General features: G+C 42.4%; 1 protein-coding gene across 1 annotated transcript in view; it reads left to right on the top strand.

The window, feature by feature from the left end:
* Positions 1–393: 393 nt before the first annotated feature.
* SLC26A8 (solute carrier family 26 (anion exchanger), member 8) overlaps positions 394–11,870 on the top strand; it is a 90,418-nt gene continuing 78,941 nt past the window's right edge. The window contains exons 1-6 of the mRNA XM_015423277.1: positions 394–566; positions 1,597–1,736; positions 6,331–6,447; positions 8,607–8,782; positions 8,942–9,106; positions 10,177–10,326. Coding sequence (XP_015278763.1) covers positions 394–566; positions 1,597–1,736; positions 6,331–6,447; positions 8,607–8,782; positions 8,942–9,106; positions 10,177–10,326 — 921 coding nt within the window. The remainder of the gene's footprint in view (positions 567–1,596; positions 1,737–6,330; positions 6,448–8,606; positions 8,783–8,941; positions 9,107–10,176; positions 10,327–11,870) is intronic.

The raw sequence follows: 11,870 nt of genomic DNA, 5'->3' as shown, positions 1-11,870 counted from the left end.
GCTTGAATAGTAGGTTTATCAAGTTACTGGAATTTTGGGAAAAGAATTAGCGTTCAGCCTTGATGAGTGTCTAGATCTCTAAGTATAAGGCCTTGTCCCACTTCCAACCATCCTGACGCTGCCTCACATAATGAAGATTGTGTCTTAAATCAGTTTTGCCTCCATTCCGTATTTACCATTAGAAGATTACAGAATTAATAAAGAATGATTTTTTCCTCTCTGCTTTTTCAGTTCATGGTTTTGGTACAATAAGAATTCTATCTGTTCAACAAGTATGATGCTTGACTCTAGTATAATTTTGCTGATTTCAGAAGCATAATGTGGAAAAAACCCTTTTTTAATGCTCCTAATGTAATTATGTTTCTGTGAACTTGCTAAGACTAGGGTGTCTAAATGGAACCAGCTATTGAAATCACTAGTGTGAGACAGCCAACGAGAGTGACATACAACGTTAACAGAAAAGTATACAATGAAGAAGAATTCCAACAAGATTATGACAGAAGATTTTATTCCCAAACTGAGAAGGACTTTGCTGCCCCACAAGCCAAACGTAGAATCCAGTGCAGGTCAGTGTCACATCAGGAATTTTGTTCTTTTTAAGTTAACACTGAAACTGCATTTTAGGTAAGCAGGAACAGCATCAAACCATAGATCCCAATTCCCTGCAGCATGTTAGAAATCGTTAGTATTGCTTATAAAATGTGCCTTGTAAACTTCACATCATCAGTAATATGGAAGATATAAGATTAGTCATTATAAGATAGACTTCTGGTTTTGTGTGAAATGCTTAATGTACCTTGTTGGCATTAGAGGCCCATATGGTGGAAAGGAGTTCTCCAGCCAACTAAGTGAGTGCAATGTGAAGATACCATCAAAGAAATCCTTGATGTCACAATTCCCCCTATCTTTGGAATGGGTATCTAAGCAAATAAAATTTGCTGAAAGTAGCAAGTTAATGATATGGTATTTTCTTTTTATAAAGGTATGCTTTGAGGTCAGAGGCAGAACGCATATCTCAGTCATACCTTAAAATAAAATTGATATATTTAGAATCATTAACTTCCTAAGTAAAACACTTAGTGTATTTTCTATTTGCATGTAGATTTGTTATTACTGTATAAAAAATACAAGGCCACCAGAAACAAAGGCTTTTTATGGAGAAAAGCTCTAGAACAGTTCATAAGGTATAGAACAGTGATAGTCAGTGGCTCAGGAGCCACATGTGGCTCTTCTGAGCATTATCCCCCCAATTTGACACCTGCCCGATATTTCAGTACAGTGGGCAAGGCCTTGCTGGTGAGGCTTTTTGTTGGCAAATAGTTTCTACACTGAAACAGCTGCTGCCAGGAGAACATGGGTAAACTGCTAATTTCTCTGAGGTGCAAGCCTCATGCCAAGGATGGAAGTCAATTTTGTTTTTTTGGTTGACAGTAATTGGGAATATGGCTCTCCACATGTTGTGAAGTGAGTACCACTGGTCTAGAAGAAATAAATAATGAATTAAATATATAGAAAGTTGCCTAGTTCATTAGTAGCAAGTTTTTTTCCTGGATAGAGACATTATACTGCTTAGTTGCACAGTCTGATTTGTTTCAGATTTTCATGGGCAAGGTTCAGGAAGATCATGCTCAACATGTTTCCCATTCTAAACTGGATGTGTTCGTATCATATCACAGAATGGATTTTAGGAGACGTGCATGCTGGCATAAGTGTAGGGATGGTGCAGATGCTTCAAGGTAAAGAGATACCTACTTCCTTTCTTTCTTTTTCTGTTTCTCTCTCATTCTGCTAAATTGTGAAGAGGTCCCTCCTTAGAAAATGTATATTTCAAAAGTGAATAGCAAATGTGATGTGTACTTTGTTAAACACTGTCCAGTAGTCTGTAATCTGATTGTGGTGAAAGAATGTAAGACTTGTGGAAATTGGGCATGTATATAAGAAAAAGTAGATTGACACTTGAGTTATAAATGGATCTCTATAAAGAAGTTGTCAGCTATGCTGCCATAAGGTTAAGGGGCCCCTCCTGGAACCCCTCCCTGTCCTTTGTACCAGCCTGAGACGCATTCCTTTCCCTGCACTTCTCCTCTCCTTATCTCTGACCTTGTAGGCTGCAGATGTAGTGTCTCCACATAACTCATCTGTGAGACTGCATTCGGTCCCCAGCTTTTAGTATTAACTGCCCAGGTACTTGTTCCCGTTCGTGGGAGTCAGGCCGATTGGCCTGTAGTGGGAGGGGGGTTGTGCTTTTGAATCTACTATATCTCTCCCTGAGTCTAGGGGTTCACCATTCCTAACAGTGACTATGCTCATGCTGCCACTGTACTGACAATAAAAGTATAACCTTTGAAGAAGCGTGTACTCAGTTGCTTGACTGTGGGTCCTGACAGAAGTCTGCGTCCATTCTTCTTTCAACTCCTTTCTCAGTGAAACAGTTTGTTAAACTGTAGAAACAAATGAGTATACACAACCTAAGAATTGATATCTTCTCATTTTGGGTATTAAATCGTTTTGCGGTTGCTTAGAAGGATTCTGGATATTCTATCAGTCAAGTATCAGGACCTAGCCCTCTGTGCTGGATCCAGAGGATTAGGTCCTGATGCTTAACTGGTAGAATATCCGTTCTTGAAGCAATCTTTCTTTAAACCTTGAGAAAGCTTTGAAGTGAAACGTGGAGATATTAGGCTGGCTCACACGCTGGGAAACAGGAAAAGAAACCAGGAAAAGCTACAAACATTATTGTTGGACTATTTTGTGGATGTATTTATGGAACTGTTTTTCTGAAACAGTTTACTTCAGAGTAATGGTTTTGTAGGAGTAGCATTCACCTGCAGAAAAAAACAATCAGGATTTGTTCACTACTCCAGAGTTATCCTCTGTTCAAGTTTATACTGTTGCAGTTTGTAATACTCAGTGAACAGTCTCTTATTTACATAATTTGTAATTGGATTACTTAGATATATAAGAGAACAATATAAAGGATGGTATTTTAACTATTTTGATATTTATTTCACAGTTCTGGTTGTTGTTGTTGGCTTTCTACTGTGAAGCTTATTTTTGTGTTACTGTAAAATATTTAACCCAGCACAGTAAAAGAATCATCTAGTCATACAAATATTTAGTTAAAAAGCCTAAATTGTATTTAAACTGTTTGTTATGCATTGGAAGCCAATAGTGGTGACAAGGTGTCATTGTAGGGCACTAACAGTGGGCAGAATGTTGCTTTGCACACTTGCATCTCAGGCCCACAGTCTTTCTAGCAAGCTTTATTTATTCATTTATTTATTTACGAAATTCATACCCCAACATTCTGCCTTCACCAGGGCACCAAGTCAGCTAACAGAATTAAAACATACATAATAAAACCACATCATAAAAACCCATTAAAACCAAACAAAAATATATCATTCAAACCAAGTTAAAATATTTATTTAATTTATTTTTTAATTTATTTAACTTTCGGCTTATATACCGCTTAAACCCTGAAGGGTCTCTGAGCGGTTTACATATGATTTATAATACCTATCTAGGGCCACATTAACAGGGGAAGTGACTGCTTACCAGCACCCAGGCAGCAGAGCGGGCTCTTGTTGTTGTTCGGCTCTTATTCTGGCAAGCTTCGGGTGTTGATGTTTTTTTCCCGGCGTTCTTCCTGGCGCCTTGGAGCTGGTCTTAGTTCAGTGGCTTCCTCCGGTGGCCTCCTCCTAGTGCGCAGCCTCGGCTCCCATCCTGCTGGCTTTGCTGCGCCGCCACACCGCCGCGCCTCCATAACTCCACCTCCGTCCAGGCTCCGCCGCTCGCTCATGCTCACTGGGTTGCAGGGGGCCGCCCCGCCGTCCCTGTTTCGCCGTCGCCGCTGTTGCCGCCTGCTGCACGCCCCCCGCAAGGAGGAGGGTGCCCCCTGCCACCTAGGGCAGGTACCCAATTTATCTACTCGCAATTATGCTTTACGCTTACGCTTTCGAGCCGCTGGGTGGGTGGGAGCTGGGACTAGGACCGGGAGCTCACCCCGGCCGCGGTAGGTCTCGAACAGCCATAGTGGCTGTTCACTTGATGTTACAGCAGGCGTTTTACTGCCTGCGCCACCACTCCCTACACATACATAAAACAACTATTACAAACAGGACAGGAAGGAAAGATCACTGAGGGAGTGCCAGACAAACAAAAAAGTCTTTACCCACCAGTGGAAGACAGCAACATAAGAGGACAGGCGTGTCTATCTTGGAAGTTTGGGTGCCAAAACTGAGATGGCCATCTTCCCAGGTTGCCACCCACCTAATCCCAGAAGGTGGGGGCACCTGCAGCAGGGCATCGTAAAATGACTGTAGTAGTCAGGTAGGTTCATATGGTGGTCCCAAGGCATGTAGGGCTTGGGCAACTCCAGGACCTTCAATTATCCCTGGAAACATATTGAAAGTCAGTGTGTGAAGACTGCAGTGATATGGCCCCTGTGACCCACTCTAGTCAACATCCTCGCTGCAGCCTTATGCACCAATTGATGTTTCTGAACACTTTTCAAAGATAGCCCCACATAGAGTGCATTGTAGTAATCTGATCTAGATGTAACCAGGGCATGTACTACAGTGGCCAGGTCTTTTGGAAACATAAATGAGCTAATAAAGCATATCATAAACTGAAAAGTGCTATACAAATTATTATTAATTATCAGGGCTATTTTTGGGCAGGAACGCACAGGAATGGAGTTCCGGCTGGCTCCTGAGTTGGCCACACCCAGCAGGAACTCATTAGCATAATAGGCCACACCCAACAGCAGAGACTCATTAGGATTGGCTACGTTAGGGGTGTGTGGCCTAACATGCAAAGGAGTTCCTGCAACAAAAAAAGCCCTGGGTTTTGACAACAAACAAGGTAAACAGAATAAGAAGCAAAAGGTGGGTGTGGCTGGATGACCACACTTCTGGTAACATGGGGGTGTGGCCTAATATGCCAATGAGCTGCACCATCAGGGGTGTGGCCTAATATGCTAATGAGTTCCTGCTGTTGGGTGTGGCCTATTATGCTAATGAGTTCCTGCTGGGCTTTTTCTACAACCCCCCCCCTGTTAATTATAATAGTGGGAGAGACTTGGCTTATTTCCAATAACAGGTTATTTTTCTGTCAATACACAATAAGGCTGTGGCTGGTTGGCTGAGACTGAGTCAATGGAAATTGAATCTGACAAAGATGGAGATCCTGTGTCAGAGTTGAGGCAGTCCGGGGGTAGGGATCCCACTTCCAACCTTCGATGGGGCTCCATTGGTGCCAGAGATTAGGAGCTTGGGAGTGTTCTTGGATGCCTCCTTGACAATGGAGGCCCAGGTAGCAGCCACTGCCAAATCGGCCTTTTATCATCTTCGGCTGCTCAGGCAGTTGGTTCTGTTCCTCAAATGCAATGACTTGGTAACAGTGATCCACATGATGGTCACCTTGAGATTGGACTACTGTAACGCTCTTTACAAGGGGCTGCCCCTGTCTCTAATCTGGAAGCTGCAGCTGGTGCAGAATGTGGCAGCCAGGCTGCTGATGGGTATCCCCATGTGGAAGCACATCCAGCCAGTACTGAAAGCACTGCACTGGCTGCCAATAGCATACTGGATTTATTTCAAGGTGCTGGTTTTAACCTTTAAAGCCCTATATGGTCAGGGTCCTGCATACCTGAGGGACTCCCTTTCTCCATATGTTCCCTGGAGAGCACTGCGTTCAGGGGCGCAAAACCAGTTGGTCCTTCCAGGCCCCAGGGATGTCAGACTGGCTGCAACCAGGGCCAGGGCCTTCTTGGTGGCAGCTCCACTCTGGTGGAATGAGCTCCCAGAAGAGATCAGGGCCCTGCAGGACCTTTTACAGTTCCGCAGGGCCTGTAAAACAGAGCTCTTCCACCAGGCATTCGACTAGGAGCTGCACCATACACCGAGTGTTCCTGTGCCCTGGTTTGCCATCTTTGCTGCCAACCTGTGCCCTGGGTCTTACCATCATGTCCTCAGCCATACTTGCCATATACCAATGAGAACTGAAGTGGTGTGAAAGAATAGCCATTCAACAATCACCCAAGTTACATCATAAAGAACTGTTGCTCTGTACTTGATACGTTCCAGCATTTTATATGTTTTAAATCAATGTTAATTTTAAGTAATTTCTATGTTTGCTGATATTTTAACTGTATCTGTTTTTATGAATGTTGTAAGCCACCCTGAGCCTGCCTCGGCAGGGAGGGCGGGATAGGAATCAAAATAACAACAACAACAACAACAACAACTCAATATTATATTTATTTTGATCTCCATAATAATTTTCTTTTAATTTAGAAACTAATTTTTAAAACATACATTCTTTCAGGATTATCAGGAGTACTGTTAACTGGATTACCCCTACCAGTTGTCAATGGTTTTTATTCTGCATTTTTCTCCACTTTAACATATGTCATATTTGGAACTTCACACCATATCTCTATTGGTAAGTATTGATCTGTGCCATTAAATGAGTCTAATGGGTGTATAGATTTTTATTTACATTTGTAAGTAAAAATGGTAGGCAGCTCCCCTTTCAAAAATGTTCTTAATTTGTATCTTCTAACCTGTGAGCATTAGATAACATGAATTTGAGTTATTTTTAAATTCTCTGTATAATAGACATGCATGCCACTGCAAATAATAATAATAATAATAATAATAATAATAATAAATTAGTATTTTACAAGAAATATATGAAAATGAATGCACTATTAGTTTGTGTGGGATGACATTAGAGCAGGTTGTTTAACATTTGCTACTTGTGGGCTTCCTGGTTGGCCACTGTGGGAACTAGGGCCCCTGCCACACGGGGTGGAAAGGAACGGGCTGAAGTGCGGCTTTTGAAAGCCGCACCAAAAGAAACACGCCGCGGCGGGATCACATTGATCCCCTGAGCCGCGGCGCATTCCCTCCCCGGCACGATCAGATGCCAGGGGAAGCGACGGAGGGGAACGGGAGACTGCCGAACTGCACATGTCTGAGCATGCACAGTTCAGGCAGGAGCCAGGGATGCGCCGGCAGAAAGACGGGCCGGCGATCCCACGGCCGGCCTTGATGCGGCCGTCGTGGATGAACCACCTCAGTAGGTGGTTCATTTTTGATGCATCTCTTCGGGGGAAGGGCCGGATCGGGGACGGGTGCGCAACGCTGCCCAGATGTTGCAGTGGGATCGCGCCCGTTTGCTCCGACCCCGATCCGGCCCACTCCCGGCCCAAAACCCCTCGTGTGGACAGGGCCTAGGTAGACCTTTGATAACAATCATGTTGGAATGAAACTTTTGCCATAATCTCTGTAGTTGCTAAAACTAGAAATTTGCAGTCTCCCAGTAAAAACAGTAGAGTTTGTAAGTGCTGAACTTAAGCTGAGCAATAAACATCCATTAATCATCTGTTGCATAAAGTAAGAAAAATGCTTTTGTAAAAGCAAATCAGTGTTTATTTGCTCCCTCTGAAGTTCTCAGGCTATTTTCTGCATACCTCTTGTGAGGGAGAAGGATGTCAACATGCTTAAACTGTCACCACTGTAACTTGAAGAGCTCAGTTTTAGGCAGTAAGTAGCACTCCTGTCCATATGTTCCTCTTCCATCTCTCGTTTATTTAAGTGGACAGGATACAGCAGCTTGGAGGTATCTACAGATTCATGCAGCCTTTCCCCTGTTAGCTCACCTAGTTTACAGGCAACCAGCAGGTATCCCCAAGTACCAGACGGGGTGCTAGCAACTGCCCTTTGTGGTTCTCAAGATGTATGATACAGAATACCAGGGAGATACTTAAAGGAGAGGCCGTCTTTAGAAAGGAGGCAGAATTAATTTATCTGAAAATGCTTGGATAGGTATTCAGGCCAAATTTATAACATTGGGTAAGATTGGGTTTTACCATTATCTTTAAATCTAATTTGTTATTATTTCATTATATAACAGTGATGCTTCTGCTTTTGGCTATTTTTCTTCCACTGGTTTTGCTGTTACTTTTGTATTTGTTTCTATATCACTTTGTTTTATTATTAATTTTTTTATTTAAAAACTTTATGCCATCTCTCCAGAAACCTGTCCAAGGTGGCTTACAAAATAAAAATAATAAAAACAAAACATTTAATGTAAAAAATTAAAACCTCAGTAAATGCAGTGTTTTAAAAAAAAAAAGGAGTGGAGGTCTGGGCTGCAATTCTGCTCTTTCTGTTTGATTTAGTTAATCCCACTTTTTTGAGATTATCCTGTTTACAGTGTGAACAGAGTGGTGACCTGGATGAGCCATTGGCCTGATCCAACAAGGCTTCTCTTATGTTCTTACTACTATCCCTGGGAAGGGCAGGTTGCTGGATGCTGTAAGGTAAGGATCAGGAGAACATTTGCTTAAATGAACAGACTGGCAGACAAGGGTAGGGTTACTCTGTCAGGTGTCCCTTTGCAACCTTCTCTCTGCATATGTAAAGAGTAGGATGGCAGCCCTCCTCCTGGTCCCTGGGCAGCTCAAAATAGCCATCTGCAGTTGATCCAGACTGGTTACTTATGCCCTGCGTGAGACATTTTAATAGATGCTTTAAGTTTAATTAATGTACTGATTTTTGGTGTCCTTAGCATTTGTTTTCTTCTTTTGGCAACAGGTTCTTTTACCATTCTAAATGCGATGATAGCAAACTTTCAGAAAACTCTTAATTTCAATATTACATCACCAAGTAATGGTACTCTGGCCAACATGTCTGATGAAAATTCAGTTAAACTGTATATGGAAGCCGTGACTCTAACTGCATCTACAACATTTTTGGTTGGGATAATTCAGGTAGAAAGTTTTACTCCAAGATTGTGCCTTTGGAGTATACAGATCTGGACAATGACTGCTTTGAAGATTATGTGTTGGCCATTTTGGGAGGCTGGGTTGGATGTCTCAACCTTACAGCTCCTGTTCTCTTATTTTGTTTCTCTTGTGTCTTCCGTTTAGTTACTTTTAGGCTTTGTTGGCTTGGGATATGTCACAACATACCTGTCAGAAACTCTCATGAATGCTTACCTCACTGCAGCAGCACTGCATGTCATTGTATCCCAGTTTTCCTTTATCTTTGGGATTGTAATTGACTTTCATTCAGGCCCTTTGGCAATTTTTTATGTGAGTACATCTAGCTTTTTTCCTCCTTTCCTTTCCTTTTTTTTTTTTTTGAAAGACATGCCTAGGAAGGAAAAGTTTGAGAAATTACCAAATAAGTTTAAGTTGGTCTAGATAGCTAAGGATTTCAGTGGACCTGGAGAAAAATGTCCTTTCTCATTAATAGAGGCTTTATGTAATGTAAATGAGCAGGTGAAGATTTTCACAATATGGAGGTAAACAAAATCAACTGGTAAATAACATCCCTTTAAGCCTCTATTAAAGACACAGGAAATTTTCTCCAGCAGCTGGCAAAAAAGCTCTGTAGCAAAAAAAAGGGGCCTGTCAGCCCCCAACGTTTTTAATTATTACCATGCTTCCATGTTAAAAATTATCCTAATACTATAACTTGGTTATACGTGCAAGTCTTAATTGGGCAGAAGCAATTTTAGCTGCACTGTAGCATTGCAGTGCTTGGGTGCAATCCTGAGTACCATTACTGAAAACAGCAGAACTTATTTCTGAGCAAACATGCACAGGATTGGGCTGTAATTTTCTAAAATGTCACACTTTTAACCTTTGTAATGTAGGGAATATATATATTGGGTGATGCCTATATAGATTTTTCATGTTTTAATATAGATGAATTCATAATGTTACAATTGTGAAGGACACGTTTTTGCTTGCAGCAGTTATGTTGTAATTTATCTGCACTCTGACCTAGATGGCCTAGGCTAGCCTGATCTCATCAGATCTCAGGAGCTAAGCAGGGCTGGCCATGGTTAGTTCTTGGATGGGAGACCACCAAGGAAGTCCACTATTGCTATACAGAGGTAGGCAATGGCAAACCACATCTGTTTGTCTCTTGCCTTGAAAACCATATGGGGCTACCATAAATTGGCTGCAACCTGATGGCCCATTCCACCACTCATCTAGCTATCTAATCATCTATGTTAAGTGGTTTGATTCTATTGTCAGCTTCTGAAGTAGAAATCCTAGAATATACATTGTAATGTCTTCTTCATTTTAAAGTAAATTAACTCTCATAAAAATGACTGCTTCTGACCTTTCTGATGATATAATTTTCTTTTCAGAACGTGATAAATTATTGCATGGGTCTCCCAAAAGCTAATTCTACCAGTATACTGCTGTTTTTGCTTGCTTTAGTCATGCTGAGGGTCAGTAAATGCATTAAGCTAACTTACAAACACAGCCCTGTTGAATTTCCTATGGAACTACTGCTGGTGGGTATCTTATATTTATGCTCCACAGGCTATCATTTTCTAAACGTATGAACAATCACTTGATGTGATGCTTTAATCAGAGAACTGTTCCATGAAACAGACTTTGTTAACCATTGCCTTTTGACTTTGACTAATTCCACTGAACATCTCCAAGGGCATGTTCTAAGTAATTCCATCTAAAGCAGGTGGAGGTGGCTTCAGGTAGACTTTTGGGGGTGGGGCTGTAATCCTCTCTTTCCCAGCCATTTGCCAGCAAAAAATCAACTCACTCCCAAGTGACTTTTCTCCTCAAGAGATAAAAGGTACAGGTCCTCATATCTTTTATTTCTTGGAAAGAAAGGTAGGAGGGTGGTGATTTTAAAGTTATTTATTTCTGTTTTCTAGAGTTCACCTTTCTCATTGAGACTCAAGGCAGATTACAAAACATTAAAAAACCCATTCAATCAGACAACATTAAAAAATCCAATACAATGCCATTGCACTAGGATTGCAGAATTAGAAAGCAATGCAAAAAGAAAATAGCCTATAGGCTCTTCCCTGCCATCTCTTCCACCCACCTACCGTCCTGTCTTTTTCTCTTTCTCCCCCTGACAGTCCTAGAGCTGCCAAGTCTGGCTTGGGAAACTCCTGGAGATTTGGGGATGGAACATGGGGAGGAAGAAATTTGAGAAGGGGAAGAACCTCGGCAGGTTATGATGCCATAGAATCCCCACCCCCCAAAAGCAGCCATTTTCATCAGTGGAAGTGATCTCTGGAGATCTGTTGTAATTCTGGATAATCACCAGGCCCTACCTTGATGTTGGCAAACCTACTTTGCCTCCTTCCTGCTCCACCTTTTTGTGTTCTTTTTTCCCCCCCCCATATTCAACTTTCCCTTTTTAGGTGTTGGGGTTTTTTGCTCCCCCCTCTCCAACTTTACTTTTCCTTCTTCCTATCTTTTATGGTTTTGTTCAGAGACAAAACTGGGCTAGTCCATTGAACTCCATGCCACGGCCACTTAACAACCCGCTAGAGCAGTGAGCCATAACCCTGGTCCTACTGAAGGTCTGACAGCATAACAGGTGAATAGGTGCTGGGATCACACTGATAATGACACAGACCTATGCAGATCAGCTGCCTGCCTGGCAGGGCTATGCCCAGTGTCTTCACTAGTCCATTGTGGCAACCTTCAAGGAATTCCCAGGGGGAACCTACTGACCCCTCACCCAGGCTTGTACAAGGGAAGAAGATCTCATGAGAACCTTGGGCCTCCTGAGAAAGGAAATGGAGGAGGGTGGAGCTGAAGAAGTGACCTAGGCTGCTTTATTGCTTGCCAGGCACTGAGAGAGAGGAGGAATCAAAGGAGCAACTCCAGGGGATGAGTAGGACCCGATGACTTAAAACTGCCACCCCTCTCAACCTGAAGCCTACAAAAACACTGGAGGGGCTTGAACCTGACACGTCTCCCGCTCTGAGAGAACGCCGTGTAGTTTTGCCAGCAGCCATAGGCCTCAACTCAGCTGTGCTGTAGTGTCCTCCCCACATTGTCTCTCTCCTCTCCCTTC

The sequence above is a fragment of the Gekko japonicus genome, unplaced genomic scaffold (assembly GCF_001447785.1).
Source record: "Gekko japonicus isolate JY-2015 unplaced genomic scaffold, Gekko_japonicus_V1.1 scaffold1079, whole genome shotgun sequence".
Classification (NCBI taxonomy): domain Eukaryota; kingdom Metazoa; phylum Chordata; class Lepidosauria; order Squamata; family Gekkonidae; genus Gekko; species Gekko japonicus.
The sequence above is the reverse complement of the archived record's forward strand: the minus strand, read 5'-3'. Positions and strand labels throughout refer to the sequence as shown.